Genomic DNA, 17,273 nt, shown 5'->3' with positions numbered 1-17,273 from the left:
AGATAAACCTTGGAGGCTTAACCCGCTTTCTTTATTCCCTTTAGATTGAAAATTACGTGTGTCATTTTGACTCCTTTTCGCTGTTGCTACTAAAATTCACAATTGTTTGCTTTCTTCAACAGAGGGCATCAATTTGGGCAGCAACCATACCACGTCTTCATCCCAGAATGTAATGCATGGTGGCATGTATGCAAATAAAGGAAATAATTTTTGAAAATATTATCTTTTAGTTATGTTACATACAACCAAATAAATCATATAGAGCAAACATGTCATTACCGTCAGGTTTCCTTTTAAAGCTTCCACTCTTTGCGTTCATGTCTTTATCCACTTTGTTTCTACCATTTGATTATGTTATAAGAGACAGTGAGTGTTGCCAGTGACCACGGGCTTTAAATATCCACATGACAGTCAGCTCTAATGAAACACCAGACACACATCTTCATAAACTCTCCCTGAGCGCAGTTGTCTGCATCGCCGTGAGATATGGGTGTGACTTTGAGCCATGCTGGATATCCTGGTGAGTGTATTTGTTCATGATGGCAGCTACTTGCCTATTCCATGCTGAGTGGCATCAAGGGTGACAACTCTTCAATATCCCTCTTCATTAGAGAAATGATCGCAATAGACAGCGTTTGTGTGAAACTAAAGACAGCAAAGGAGAGGGAGTCACAATTTCCAGGCTCACCTTGGGAACATAAATTCAGTGTCCGCTTTTGATTATTTAATGAACATCCTCCTCATCTTTATGCCACCACACGGGAGACCATCGTGTTTACTCTTTTGGGTTTATTGCTTCAAGTTGAATATTTGTCAGGCTTTTCCCATGGTTGTAACTTGTTTCTATTGAACTATTTTTCTTAGCTTTCACTTTGACAATGAACGGTTTGCATACAAACATTGCTGCGTCTCAAATAAAGAATACTGAGCCAGAGGAATAACTGCATAGCTCATCTGCATTTACTAATTTGGTGAAATAAAAAACAAGTGTTTTAGCATCGCTGAACCTAGCAATGAATTGGATTGATGAAGCGTCTTTAAGGCAAATGTAACTACCGGTAGGTTGTTTTAAAAACGCATTAAGATCACTGCTTGTTCTCTCCTTTCCATTCTGGTTCTGCTTCACTGCCTTCCGTTGGCTACATGAAACATTGATTGCACACTATGATTCTTAGACTCCATAACATCAGCCATAGAATGAATTTTAAAAGGTGGAACTTTTGATACAGTTTTTTCATTAAATCTCATTAGATCGCGCGGATATACCAAATGTTGAGGCCCGTGATGAATGTGTATTTTGGCAATGGCAATGATTTCTTCCCAGGCACACACTGGACCTCTGACAAGCTGTCAATGCATTAGCATTTATTCTGAATAAGCAACAATAAGATTGGATTACATTTTGCATATAATTTTGCCATTTCCACTGTGTTTGTTAATGTATCAAACATCAAATCCTCAGGAGATATGTTTCCTGAAAGCCATCCTTGATTATATGCCCCGCATAATGATCTTTTGGACTGCTCTGAGTCTGAATCATTGAAATTCAGCACGAGAATGAACTCCATGGATGTGTAATGTAAATTAATGAAATTAGGAATTTAATGAAACAAATCATCATTAATGTAAATACAAATTGTGTTGTTGCCCCCACTGATTATAGTTCAATGTTGACATGGGGCCCTCTGGGTAGAAATATGATTTTGTTTTAATACTCACTCAGTGGTTGAGAGACTGAGGGGTCGTAAAAGCTTGTAGGGTGGTTCCTCGGCTTCTGTCAGCCCCCAAGAGAAGCTGTTGCTGATTGTTACAGCTCCACTATCCTTGGAAAAACATTACTCAAAGTCATGGTGTGGTGTGCTGCTCCCCGGGATGCTAATGAGTAAGCCTGCAAGGAAAAGTGCCTCATAGCTGCGTGTTGTCCAGTTTATTTAGAGGCAGACATAAACCTTATGTGTTTACATTTCCTTATTGTTCCTTTTACTTTGTGCATCACTGTGCGCCTAATTAATAAAACCCAATTTCAACGCAGCATTACAGTCCAATGTTTTAGTTTACAAGCGGACCACAATATGCAGAGGTGGGGCATTTTCCCAAAATTTGCTGGTCTGTCATTTGTCATCCGTCAGCGACCTGGGTACCCAGTCCCCATTAATGAGTATGTCATTTTTCAAGTCGAACCAAAGTGTAATAGTCGGTCCGTCAGTCAGCTGGTACGATACTGGTGTGACAGTGATATACAGTACCAGGGCTATTCCTTTTTTACAATATATTTAACCTTTCCAAAAGGAACCCTTTTACAGGATGGGAGACAAAAGGATGGGAGTACATTTGAGTAAAGAGTAGGGGACTCAATTGCAGAATTATTTTGTTACAGGATACGTGGTTTGGAAGATGACACATGATGACACAACACTATTAACCCATTAAGGCCTAAAGCGCCTGGCTCAACAGCTCCCCAAAACCTAAAGTCATCTTTGGAATTACCCTTGAAAACCAGAAGTTTTCCCAGAAATTCAACACCTACAAAATAATTAATATCTCAGCCCCTGTAGCAAATAAACGGTAAAATCCAACTAGTTATCATTACTTAAAAAAAAAAAAATGCAAACCGGTTGCACTTAAAAGACAAGTGGTCAATTTTAGCTGTGCCATCTAGAACTTTGTAGAGTACACTTACAAATGAGTTTAAGCAACTAAAACAATCGAGTAGAGTGAATTTGCTAACTTACTTTAGAATACTCCTGACTACTCAGAGTTACAATTTTAATCTACTAAATGATTGCATGTTAAATTTACTCAGTTCTGTTGTGAACATTAAAACCACACACAGGAAATGGAAGACAGAGCCTCAGAATTGTTAGAAGGACCACTTCTCAATCACACAGTAATATAATCATTCTTAATTGTGTAAATCTGTGCTATTAACTTATTTGTGACACTGACTTAATTCATCGTCACCATTTTAATTCCTTCGGTGGGTGCTGCTGTTCTGGTTCGCAACAGGGTTGAGAGAGGCTCAGCAAGTAACCATGTGTGGAAAATTGCGTCTATGAACAGCTGATCTGCTACCACCATTTTGTTTCCGTAAGGAAAAAAGTCACTTCTTAGTTTCAACCCCAATTCCAGTGATGTTGTGACTTGTGTAAAATATGACTAAAAAAATAAATCAATGACTTAAAATCCGTTTCAACCTACATTCAACTGATTACACTACAGACAAGATATTTAATGTTCCATCCATCCATTATCTGAACCGCTTATGCTCACGGGTGTTGCAGGCGTGCTGGAGCCTATCCCAGCTGTCTTCAGACAGCAGGTGGGGTACAGCAGTACTAGTTGCCAGCCAATCACAGGATATTTATTGTTCAAAGCTATATTGTTATTTTTTGCAAATATTCACTCATTTAGAATTTGATGGCTGAAACACGTTCCCCGAAAACTGGGACAGGTGCACGTTTACCTCTTTGTTACATCACCTTTCCTTTTAACATCACCCAATAAGCGTTTGGGAACTGAGGACACTCAGTTGCAGCTTTGTAGGGGGAATTCTGTCCCATTCTTGATATACAACTTCAGTTACTCAAAAAGTCCAGGGTCTCCGTTGATGTATGTTGCTCTTCATAATGCCCCACACATTTTCAACGGGAGACAGGTGTGGACTGCTGGCAGGGCAGTTGAGTACTCACGCTCTTTTACACCGAAGTCACACATGAAGTTACTTCATTTTTTTAAACTTCATCCAATGTGTCATTTTTTTTCAGTGCCACATCAGCAAAAAAATACAGACGTTTATCAAGTGCAGTAGTACCAAATGTCAAGTACAAGCAATATCATAGTTTAATGTTCCAAATTGTATTGTGAGGTATATCCCACAGGGTGTATAAGAGGCTGTAATAACGAGCAGGTGCAAATATGACAGGAGCACAAACATTGTGTGAAAAAAAACGTCAAAGTCATGTGTCAAAGTCATAAAAGCTTTAGTGAAATTACGAGCAATAAATTAGTCCAAGTCGATGACTGTGAATGTTGTACTATGACAGCATGGAACTGCTTATTTCCCCTTGCTAACATGCTATTGAGAGCGAGAGGCTTGTGGGCTGTGGCTGCTCTATGCTCTTGGGGGTTAACACACATTCACTGCAGAAGGCCGCTAACCTCATCTATATTTTATGTGCCATGATAGAGCCATCAGGGTTTTATGGCCTGGAGATCGCCTTCACGTGTGTTAAACGAGACCTTGGCACATGGGCTCGTCCTTGTTATTGCATGCACGTGCACGTGTTCTGTATACACACACACACACATACACACACATGCGCAAACAAAACACAATTGCATCCTCACACAATCACACAAAAGTCACAATGATCATGTAATGCACTGTATAGAAGGCAAACACAAAGCATTAATGTGTCTCATTTGGATGGTTAAAAACAAGGTCAATAATTTAGATATGCTACGCAGTGCATGTTTGCATACTGTAGCACAATTCTACAATATGACATACTCTATATCATGAGGAACTCTATTTGGTTTTATTGTTGTATTGAATATCTATTTTTCCGTGTGTGAAGATTAAATTATAATAGCTCAATCTAAAAATATGCCCATTGAAAGAGCCCATTAGATTTTGGTGCCCATCAGAATAAAAATGTATAGACTGTATTGACCCTAAAACAAAGTACAACTGTCGCAAATTTGACAAGAAGATCTTCAAGTCTGCAGTCTACTACATGCATTCCGAGTGCTATTCATTTGCATCCCCTATAGGTATTAAATTTTAAGTTTAAATCCTATTTTTTACCGGTGAAAGACACAAAGAAATTTTCAGGATGATCACATCATCTTTTGCAGGAGGCAGAAAGCGTCTGACTGAGTGGCTGTTGTTAACGTGACTGTTTGAAAAGGAAACACAAGCTGTGTCATTTGTTTATAGCGTTTTTAGAGAGTTTAAATGCAAATATTTAAAATGCAATATAGTCTTTCTTTTGCTGACCATTTTTCTATTACTACAATCTTAATCTCAATCACCCACATTCAAAATCTCCTTTTTCTCTTTCTTCTAATCTGTATTCCTGACTTTTTTTTGTACAGTCAGGCTATTGTGCACTTACAACATTTTTTGGGCCACTTTGTAAACCGATGTAGTAATTGTCACTTCCATACAGCCAGTAAGCAAGATAGTGAGTGAAATATAGGGTGACGGTGTCTTTTCACCCAGTCATTCTGCTATTGATTAGTCTCGTGTGAGTTACATACTGACAGGTTTATGAAGTAGGCGGCTGCACAGATTACAGAAGGGAACAAGTGGCCACATTAACATGGACATCAATCAATATTAACCCAATCAAAGCTCTAAATACACACTGTCCTGTAAACCAGCGATTGAAAAACAAGGATATTTCATCCGGGGAAGCACAGAGTTACGGAACCAAAAATATTTTCTTGATTATCTGGGTCGGAAAGAAATGTTGATTTGAAAATCAGGTGCTTCTACCTTTGCTTTTACCTCCTTTAGATAGGCTAAATGATGAGACAGACAAAGGACAGCCTACAGCTATTTCTAACTTTAAATCTGATAGAAGCAGGATTTTCTGCAATGACGGAAACCAAAAGAGGGTCACTCACTCCCATTACCCCAAGATAGATATTCGTTGAAGAGACACAAAAAATATTGGGGAACATTGATGTAAACAACATTTTCTGATGATCTCAACATGAAATTAGGTCATGTTCATAACACGATATGGTCAGATTAACTCACACAGAATGTTAAAGACAGCCTCAGATCAAGCGGCTGAATGTGACTGAAGTGGACCATCGTGAAAAAAAATTACATTTGGCACACATGAAGCGATTGAGCACCACACATCTGGCGACGTGCTGCAACGGAAAAACTGCTACCCTGTGTCAGGTTTTGAGGATCCACTAACAGTATACTGTACTAGAGATGTGCCCAATTTGTTTTTTTCAGGGCCGATACTGATACCGATTATTGGTAGTCAAGGAGGCAAATAACCAATATTGGCGACAAAATGTAAAAAAAATCATTAAAACTCTTAACTTTGTTGAAACGTCTCTAAGCATGTTTACTGAACTTTTTTTCAGATTTGCATGTTTTTTTTAATTATGATTACCGTATTCATTTTTGTTTGCCAATTTACATATTTGTTGTAAAATTCTAACAAAAAGGGAGCACCCAGGGTCAGCAAATTGTCTTCAAAAAGTTAAATCAAATCTTAAACAATTGCTCCTTATAGTCTTCTACAGTAAATAAAGTCATCCAAAATTTCAACATGACAGAAAACTTAAAATGTCACTTATCTTTATTGTGATTTCCAACAAAAACAAAAAGTACAGAGTGTTCCCAGAGTCAGTAGAATCTCTTGTAAAGTTAACAGAAAATGTAAATAAATGCTTCCTTGAAGATAAACACAGTTTTAAATTGATTTATTCTCGGCCATCAGATTTTTAAAAAAGGCCAATGCCGATATTCGTCAAAACACTGAATATCGGAGCCGATAATCTGTCTATCGCTACACAGTACTGCATTATTTTTTTATTGAATGACGAAAATATGGTTTTACGATTGTCAAGGACAAAGCGGATGGCAGCAAAGAGGAAATGGATGATGATAAGGAGAGAATGTGGATATTTTAAGAGGCTGTCGGCAATGATCGATTTCCCCATTCACTGACTGCACCTGGGCAATTCAGTGTGCTTTCGAGCCACGGATACGTATTGGTCCCGCAATGTTTGGTGGCCGCTAAGTTGTGTGTGCGGGAGCTCTTCCCTCGCTCCTTCCTGATTGGTGGCCCTCGTCTCCAGCTAAGCCAGCCAATCAGTGCGGGGTAGAGTGATTGGTTACAGGTGTGCCACCAGCTACACTTTAGCGATCAGTTTTAAAAGGACTCGGTTCCTGCTAGACTTGGCTGGCTGTGTATTGTGAGTGTTGTCTTGTCATGTGTTCCAGTCAGTCACTATACCTTTTGCGTGTTTTGTACCGCTGTCTTTCGTTTAGAGCAACTCCTTAGATTCTTCACCATCCACCCCTTCGTTTAGCCACTCTATTCATTTGTGTTTAGGATCTTCGCCATAACCAGCTTCAAATCATTGATCAGTCAGTCCATTTGTGTGTGGACTAAGGCAGTCGGGATTCGGTGGTGATGACTGTTCGTGGTATTGTGTCGTCTCAATGTAGTTGTCAAACTCAATGCATCTCCTTTTAGCACCTTCCGGGTCCTTTTTGGAGCTTTATGTACCTTTAAGGACCTCGGAAGCCTTGCCGCATTTAAAGGAGATGCATTTAGTCCGGCCCTCAGCCTCGTAGCATAGGAAAAAGGTGACTTCCTCTCGCCTGTTCCCTCACTCAAATCTGTCCCCCAAACAACAACGCAATCTAACAATACTATTGTTACAGAAACATCGCCACAGTCACTGAAGCCTCACCGTGAGAATAGAGGATTACATAGACAGAGAAAATGGGCTTCCGACTATGCTTAGTCCGCCTATTTTTTTTTTTTATTAAAGTTTCCCGTTTATCCTTTATCGCCAACAAAAGGGGTGTCCGTGATCTTTGTGTTAAAAGTCGCAATCCAAGTGTCAGGCAGTGGAAGTGAGAAAGCTGTCATAAAGAGCACAAATCTATTCCCTGCAAAGAAGAAAGAACTGGGAACAAAAGTAACACGTTTTAATTTTAAGATTATTATATTATTTTTCGCTTGAGTTAGCTTGTATCTCCTGTAGTCTTATTTTTTGACTGCATCTTTTTGGCACAAATCTGTTTCCATAGAAACTTGCCCTCATTCTGTGCCCACCGGACCAGCGGGTTGTACATGGTGGGAATTTGCGGTCTTTGCACAGACATCTCCCTGTGCAGTGTAATCATTCCTCCGTTTTCCTTTCAGTGTATAGTTCATGGTGAAATATTGTTCAAAATCCTGCTTAACCAGGGCTGTTTTCTTTTTTTATTGGTACTCCCTCATTTCCAAAGGTCTGTAGTCTGGATGGAACATAGTTTGAATCAAGCAAGATGACAGACGAATTTGATTTGATTTCATTTAATTAATCTGTTTGTCAAAGTGCCCTGCCTCCTCGGGCCAAAGCACATGATTAGCAACAAGACATCAGCTCCAAACCTCATGGAGTAGTAAAGCCCACAGTTCAACACCCTAATGTCAATCAATCAATCAATCAATCAATCAATCAATCAATCAATCAATCAATCAATCAATCAATCAATCAATCAATCAATCAATCAATCAATCAATCAATCAATCAATCAATCAAACTTAGTGCTTTTCATAAATAAAAATGCAACACACAGTACTTCACATGCATTAAAATACCTCCCCGTCCCACCACCACTTGGAGAATGTAAACATACACGCAAACACTCACAAGTTAAAAGATAATGAAGCAATGACCTAAGAACCCAAGGCTTAGCATACCCTAGATGTTGAGCCGGGAATACCACAAGCAGCGCTGTGCACATGAGCAGTGATGAATTAATATTTGTGTTTCATCACAATAAATGATGCGTACTGTATGAGTAAATGTTTGACCAGCTATTGCTCATTTACCATGGCCTCATTCAGCATAGTGCCATCTTAGTGCATGAGCCCTTTCCACCAAGCTCAAGGTCATCATTGCATTCAAGTGTGCCTCACTAAACCTCATATGAGCTCTCAAAGGACAATCTTTGAAGTGAAGAGAATGGCGAAAATGTGTCAGACGCAAGAACAACCATGTTCCAAGATATCTGGGGGAATTAGAAAGGACACACAGAAGTGCGTATGTAGTAAGTGAAGTAAGATGATTTGAGTTGCGCTAAGGTCAGAACAAAGCTATGGGACTTGGTCTATACAAACACTAGAAAGAGAAAATTTGCAAGTAATTGACTCCTACCTTAAAACGGTTTGAAATTGCCTAAAGATGCCACAAGATGCTCCTAAATTTACTTCAACATACACATAGAATGCAATGATTTGCAAATCCTTTTTAACGTATATTCAATTGAATGCACTACAAAGACAAGATATATAATGTTTAAACTTTGTTTTCCTGTTATTGTTTTTTGCAAAAATTCAGAGAATCTGGATTAAATTGCTACATCGACAAATGCAAGTTAAAACTCTGCTATGCAAAGCAAAAGCCATAGATCGACAACACCCAGAAACACAGTTGGCTTCCTGGGCCTGAGCTCATTCGAGATGGATAGACGGAAATCCACATTTCACATTTTTGGGGTGAAATCATGGGTGTTGTGTCGTGCATGTCAAAAAGAAAATGAGCATCTGGAAAAATCCAGCATCTGAGATGGTATGTGTCTTTCTGAAGGACATCCCCGGTTATTTCACCACGACAATGCAAAGCCACATTCTGCACGTGTTACAACGGTGAGGCTTTGTTGTAAGAGAGTGTGAGTACTAGACTTCTCCCATTGAAAATGTACGGCACATTGCCACAATGGAGAACCCCGACTGTTGAGCAGCTGAAGTAGCACATCCAGAAAGAGTGGTAAAGAATTCCACCGACAAAGCTTCAATAATAAGGGATCTATTTTAATAAACTGCGCACGGGTGAAAAATTTGCCATATCTTGACTTTCGTGCTGGTGCTAGCTTGGTTTCTCGTGTTTGGTTATTTTGTAGACCGAGTTGCGCCGTATGCCGGGCATTCTGGCAGACCGTGGGCATTTTCTTTTACAGGTCCTCGGCACACCTGGAAAGTTGGTGGCTTAAAGTAGACTAGACTTTAAACCAGTCGGAAGGTCTAAGTTGTGGCGCATGTGGTGTAATGTGGTTTTGGTGAATTTGATCGAGATGCAGGAGAATAGATTTTGAGCTTCGTGGATATGTGTGGTGAAGGTCAGCGTATTGCATTCATAAATATGACAACAGCATGCATGGAACCCTCTGAATCATTGTAGATTGTAGTGGAAGTTCACACTCAGACACGAACGATCAGGGTGGAAGGCGGTCTCTAAGCGCCCACTTCACATCATCGGTGATTGCCCTGGCCAACTCTACATCATCTGTGGAGGTCCCCTAATATAATTAGTCTAATTGCACTCCACCCATGCGCACAATTAGACTTCGTGTTAGACTTGCGCTGGGCACAAAAATAGAGCCCTTGGTGTTCCCAACTGCTTTGTGAGTTGTTGTTAAAAGGAAAGGTGGTGTGATAGAGTGGTAAACATGCGGCTTTTTTGGAATGTGTTACAGGCATTACATTCAAAATGAGTGAATACTGTATTTACAAAAGAAAAAAAAAATGCTATTTGTTTGAACATGAAGATAGATTGAAAAGCATTGTTTGCTCTTATTGTTTACACGTTGCACAATGTCCCAGCTTCATTAGATTTGAGGTTTGTATCTACCTCAAAACTTAAAGTGGAAATCAACCCAAACATATTTTGTTCAAGAATATGTTCCCAGCAGGCCCACTAGTTGAAACACGGCATTCTGATTAATATTGTGTTTGTGGAATATGAGTTAAGCAGCAAAATCCACCCATTTTTAGCCATCTCAGGAGGCGGCCATTTTGTCTCTTCTGTCGACTGAAAATGACATCACAAATGCCCAGGGCTCAGGTAACCACCAATCATGGTTCAGCTTCACTAAGCAGGTGAGCCGTGATTGGTCGTTACCTGAGCCCTGAACAGTTGTGATGTCATTTTCAGTTGACAGAAATGACAACATGGACAGAAGTGACAACATGGTCGCCCCCGGAGAGGGCTGAAAACGAATGGATTAACTCTTATTCCACAAATGCAATATTTATCAGAATGCCTTGTTTCAACCAGTTGGCTTGCATAGAACACATTCTTGAAAAAAAAAATGTTTGAGTTCACTTCCCGCTTTAAAGTAGAACAGTAAAAGCTGCATTGTGGCTTTTTAATATATACACATTTTAACCTATTACCTTTAACAACTGTTTAATATCTGTTTTTAACATTTGTGGACACCCTGCAAAAGACATGATACATATGCCAACAAAAAACACAAAATAAATGATACACCACTCGTCCTTCTTCATACAATTGGCATTATACCACAATTGTATAGACACTGCTTTTGCTATTCAGAGATCCCATATAGCCTTGACAGTGAGTACCACACATAATCACCATTACTGCAGAAGCTAAATTAAATTAGACATCAGTCAACAGAACTGCACCAGTGTTCTGTTTTATTTCGTTTTTGGTTGCTAACGAGTGTAGGAAGTTCATTTGATTAGAATCTTCTCAACTGACAGCAAAATGTCCAAGTTACACGATGAAAAGAACATCAATGTTCAAAACATCAGTTACACCTGTATTAATGTCTCTAATCGAATGCAACATTAAAACAGTTGCCAAGGTATGTCAGTTCTGAATGAAACCATCAGAGAGTTATTAATTTAACAATATGTTCATGAGTGTGGTTGTAGGTTGTAGTGGTGAGGACTTCCTGACATGCTGCCAAAATTTGCTTTCAATAAGTAGGCTAGACACGCCTAAGGTCTGAATTACGAACATTACTTGTGTCTGATGGTAATGGCTGTTAAGTGTATGTTGAGATACAGCCAAGGTTAGATGTTTTGGGGACAAAGTTAGAGAGACCAGACTTGGATGGAGTGGACACATTTAGAGGAGAGCAAGTGAATATATTGGTAGGAGTATGATGAAGATGGAGCTGCCAGTCAAGACAGTGAGAGGAAGACCTGAGAAAAAGTTGATGGATGTACTGAGGGAACACATGAGGGCAGTTGGTGTTTGAGAGGAGGATGCCGAAGGTAGGCTTTGATAGGAAAGGATGACGAGCTGTGGCGACCCTTAGCCGAAAGGAAAAGGATCAAGAAGATACTCTATACTGTAGACTATAGCGATAATGACTGAGAATTTATCACTTGCTCCTGTATGACGCTGAGCCCCAAAAGGTACATACATTTTTACATGCAGCATAAAAACATATTCTCTCAGCTCTTGAAAGACTGCATTCTAATTAAAAGCATCACAAAAACAAAGGGTAAGCCCGGAGCCGTTGTGTCTTTTGCATCAGTGTTCAATTTGTTGAATGACTAATTGATTTCTCCTTTTTCCTTGGGAACAGCTCAGGGAAAATTGCTCACGAGGATTTATGGACCCATTGAGTTGAATGTGTTAGGGAGTCAATTTACATTTTAAATTGAAACATTACCTCTCCTTTCCCAAGTTCAACCAGCTGTTTATGAGTCCCTATAAACACAGATGCAGTAAAGACGTCAGCACGGTGTAAATATTATAGTCCCACTCCCACTCACTCTTGCCAGGCCGACTCAAGACTTGACATCACATCAATGTGTCCTGGAGTTTCTATTGCTTGTCTTTCCAAAAATCACCTTTACCCCTTTTCCTGTTATTTATGAGCCTTGTGTTATATTACATTATTTACTAATGATATAATGTCATGTGAGGATATAATGCCATTTTGCACATGTCATACATTTGCATCCAATTATGTTATACATAGATTATGAAATGCTTGATTAACCATCCATGAGAATCTCCATATGTAGCCACTGTATGATAAATACGCATATTTATGATCTGATTAAAGCAAAGCCATGTGCTGTAAAGTGAATCTGGACTAAAGCGGCACAATTTGAAATATTATTTAAATTGGATGACTAAACGATGAATGAATGAAGTGTGAGCAAATTCAAATGTTTTTAAAAGAGAAAGTCAATACAAATGTCAGTGGATTGTTGGATAGGTAGAAAAGTGCGGACCAAAATAGAGGTACCGTACCGTACATTTAAATTTTATAAGTCAGAAGTGATTCTTATCATTGTGTTGTGGTACGTGTGTGGTCTAGAGGCAACATAGGAAAAATCAGTCTATCGATCTGTTTCAATGCACACACCAAACAGCAAACAAATGGATGTGATTCATCAATGTCAAGAGCCTGTTCTCCAGATCAGTCAGTATAGGAGATGTGATGCAATTGTGAAAGTTCTAGTGCTGGGAAATAATTAAATATCAATATGTATAGTATTGCAATAGACACCTGATCAATATCAGTAGAAATTGCACTGAACTTTATATTGATTAAAAAAATCAGGAAGTTATGATGTTAGATTTATGCCACAATTACAAGCACCTAAGAGGAAATTTGGAGCACAAAAGTGTATTTTACTACCAAAGATTTTGAATGGTATTTTCCTCTTGATAGTTGTGTTTAATTTTCATTGGATATTTAATAAATGTTATTATTTTTCTTTTTTAAAATATTTTTAAAAAATGTAATTATCGATAGACTGTTATGAAATATGTACATTGTGATTCACCCAGCCCTACTAAGTCCATTGTTACAAGTTAATTTGACATTTTCGTAGTTGTTTTAACCTCTTATTTAAGTTTTAATTTTCTATTTTAAAATTACCTAAATTTTGCCTTTTACATCACGTCATTATTTTGAAGACTATAATAATAACAATAATATGTCGATATCAGATGATATGAAATATGTATACTGTATTGTGAAACTCTTTTCAATCATATCGCCCATGTAAAAATCACATAATGTGATATTATACTTTAAAAAATGCTTTCTGCATAGCGTGCGCTGAATGGCCACAAGATTATGACCACTTTTACCAAGTGGCTGTATATCTTCGAGGCTAATCATTGTTTTGGACTGTGCAGGCAGCACGGGGTTTTAAACACAACACCACCACGGTTTACAGTTTGTGTCAGTTCTGGATTATGGATGTGATACAGTATAGTGCTTACATTTCTTGAAATTGTTAGCCATCTTTTTATCTCTAGGGTGAGGGCATACATTAAAGTGACGGTGAGGCCGGGATGGCCATGTTTTCACTAACAAGTTCATTTGATATATTTTTTGATCAGGAAAATCAAAAGAGTTGTCATTTTCTATTTTATCAATAAATTTGGGAGAAATTAGGAAATAAGTGACTCCATGAATAACGCCTCTTGTTAATGAGGAGAATGGCCGCGCCCCCTACTATTTTATCCTTGTTCGGTCAGAGTCACTGGAGGAACCGATTACAAAATCCATCCATCCATCCATTATCTGTACCGCTTCTCCTCACAAGGGTCGCGGGGCGTGCTGGAGCCTATCCCAGCTGTCTTTGGGCAGTAGGCGGGGGACACCCTGAACTGGTTGCCAGCCAATCGCAGGGCACACAGAGACAAACATCCGCACTCACAATCACACCTAGGGCCAATTTAGAGTATCCAATCAACTTACCATGCATGTTTTTGGAATGTGGGAGGAAACCGGAGTGCCCGGAGAAAACCCACGCAGGCACGGGGAGAACATGCAAACTCCACACAGGGAGGCCGGAGCCGGGATCGAACCCGCGACCTCTGAACTGTGAGGCGGACGTGCTAACCAGTCGACCACCGTGCCGCCCCGATTACAAAATCTCCATTGGAAATCATTGTACTTTCATTGCTTATAACATCCAAAAACGGTGATCAATTAGTACCCAGATTTGTGTGGACATTCTTGCTAATGACCACTTCAACATATCAAAAGGATTAACCTCTCCGTGGCTGATTTATGAGAATGAGGAAATGTGGAAGTGAGCAGAGCTACATAGATTTATGCTGGGATAGGTGCACACTGCTCGTTTGCTTAAAAAAACCAAAAAACAAAACACTCTTTCTTTGCTGATCACGGTTAGGACGAGCGAGGCATTTAACATCAGTCAGGATATTTACAGAGACTGAAGTGGGAATGAGTGGACGTGCACATTTATTTGGATGAGGAAGGGCCACAGTTTTTCGACCGACAACACGCTGTGGAAGTAACAGCCGAAACGGTACGTTCCAATGTGGCCACACTCGGCTGTGGAGTCGGATGTACACGTTCAAGACACCCCCGGTGTTCGATGAGGTCTTACCTCACTCTGACGCCGCTTCATTCTCGCGGCTGCAAGCGGTGTCGGACAACGCACGCGACTGCTTGGGAGGCAAACCCGCGACATGAAGACACAGGCTCATGATCACCTCCAAACACTGCACGGACAGTACGGAGCGAATGTTGTTGTGCTAACGCCTTTTGTTTTAACGGCCTGAAGCTAGTTGTTGCTATTAGCTGTACTGTTATCCTACTGTTAGCTCTTTGAGGGGAGGGAAGGGGTCGAAAGGTGGGGGGGTTAAAGATCCATGCTTGAGTGATTGCTTGCCCACTGCCAGTCGCCGTCTGCCTCCCGAGAGTTGACACGAGTTTAGCGTCGCTAAATGTCCGAAATATAAACCAATCGGGGCTCGTGTGCGCATCCATGCTCTTGTCCGCTACAGCCTATGTAAGTGGAGAAGCGATCGCCACGGTATTTTTGATTTTGTGGAGGTGATCATGATGAGATCACGTTTTATGTCAATAAATCCAAACTATTGGGCAGAACACTTTTATACTTTCACAGGTTGGAGTGGACAAGAGTAGTAATGTGCATTTGCATTTTGGGGGCGATCGGTCGCCGTTTTAGACAACAGAACTGACAAAGCGAGCAATATTACCACGTTTGGCTCCCTCCCGTGACTTAGACAGCTGAGACTGAAAACATAACATAAGCCACGCCCCAAAAGGGGCGGGGAAATTTGTGTAAACCTAATCACAAAAAAAGCCCTTAAATCGCTACAGAGTCTTTTGAGGTGAGCATTTTAATACTGATGTCATTTTTACATGCAAACCTATTATATAAGTGCCAATGTTAAGATCATCCAAGTGTCCCTTTAAGAAGTATAGTGCCAAGAGATAACTGCCACATGCGACTATTGCGACTATAGATCACATTTGTATTCTTTTTCTTTCCTCAGAATGAAGTAGACTACATCTTTGTAATTTAGGAAGTACAATATGGCTTGAGTCGCCACTGGGATGAACATGCATGTACATTTTGGACCCGCAAGAGATAGAGTCCAACAGTGTAGAATATTGTAGAATTTGGACCTAATGGACACATTATTTTTTAAATGGTCTTATAAATGATAGATCTCGGACACAAACACGTGCACGCACACACACGCGCGCAAGCACACACACACACACACACACATAGCGTTATATGTCAGGCAATCATAGTTTTAATACAGCCTATCAACCTAGGCAGGCCATCGTAACATAGTCCATTATAACAGATCATAATTGCGATTGAGGTAAATTCACGCGTGTTGCTCACTAAAATGTCACGCAAACGCTCTCCACAGGTTCCAAAGACAATACACAGCGTGCAGAGGGTGCCCGGTGATGTTGACAACGGTGTTTTACCCAGACACACGTATGCCGCTAACCCCGCTGTGGCACCTTTAGTCACACAGTCAAATGGCACTCCAACACGGATGCTGCTGCACTGACACAGCTGTCATTTGTCAAATTGCACATCAACATAAACTTACCCGCCGAGACCCGCGAGACGCCAAAACAGCTGAGAACGAGCAGGAAAAATCGCTCCATCTTTCTCGCTCGGGCGACGTGCGGTCCCATTTACTCCTCCAGCCAGGGAGGCTGCGTTAACCGCCCGGCTGGCATGTCCCTCCGAGTGAGAGTCTCGTCTGGACGGCAAAAGAACACCGAGCAGTCCCGGGTTGCCGCTTCCTCATTCAGCACGCTCGTCTGTGCCCGAGCCACCGCCAGCCCACGAGCACGAGCATTGCTTTCGAGCGGGCTTCACTCTGTCTTCTTCCTCCGCGTACCGGCGGAGCCCCAAAAGAATCCTCGACCTGCACCTGACGATGATGATGGTGCGTGCTGATGCTAGAGGTGGTGGCTGCTGCTGCAGAGTGAAACGTGCTGGTGTTGTATATGAGAGCCACTACCTGCCTACCAGCTGTACTATACAGCAAATACAATTTACAAGAAAATTGAAGCGTTTAAAACACTTAAATCAACATGTTTCGTTTGCATTCAGCAGTAACACAGGTAGCATTGATCAACAAAATTGTGAAGATTCTGGATACAGTCTACCAGAAGCGTTTCACTAAGACTGAAACGCTCTCTCCCATGCTCTCCTGCTCTACAATCTCTGAAACATCACTGCCCACTCACATATTAAATATGCATACAGTAGCCCACGCAGACAGTCTCTGCAGCCCGGCTTGGCTTTTTCCTACTTTAAAATCAAACACTTGCCCCTTTACTACTCAGTTTTCCGTCCTCTCCTGATGCCCCCCACCATCGTCAAACAAAAGCAAACACACTCATACTCACAGTTTCACCAGCTCTCATTCTTTCAGGGGCCTCTAGTTTGCTGAAAAAGTTTACATACTGTACCTGAACT

General features: G+C 40.5%; 1 protein-coding gene across 2 annotated transcripts in view; it reads right to left on the bottom strand.

Moving 5' to 3' along the window:
* The window catches only part of fndc5a (fibronectin type III domain containing 5a), a 40,694-nt gene extending 23,690 nt beyond the window's left edge, over positions 1–17,004 (bottom strand). For both annotated transcript variants that reach the window (XR_015089388.1, XM_086050122.1), the window contains exon 1: positions 16,393–17,004. Coding sequence is in view for 1 of the 2 variants with exons in the window: in XM_086050122.1 (XP_085906248.1) it covers positions 16,393–16,480 (88 nt within the window). In the remaining variant the exon portion in view is untranslated. The remainder of the gene's footprint in view (positions 1–16,392) is intronic.
* Positions 17,005–17,273: the final 269 nt, after the last annotated feature.

The sequence above is a fragment of the Filicampus tigris genome, chromosome 13, assembly GCF_054856515.1.
Source record: "Filicampus tigris isolate MCC_2025a chromosome 13, RoL_Ftig_1.0, whole genome shotgun sequence".
Lineage (NCBI taxonomy): Eukaryota > Metazoa > Chordata > Actinopteri > Syngnathiformes > Syngnathidae > Filicampus > Filicampus tigris.
This window is presented reverse-complemented; position numbering and strand designations above follow the sequence as displayed.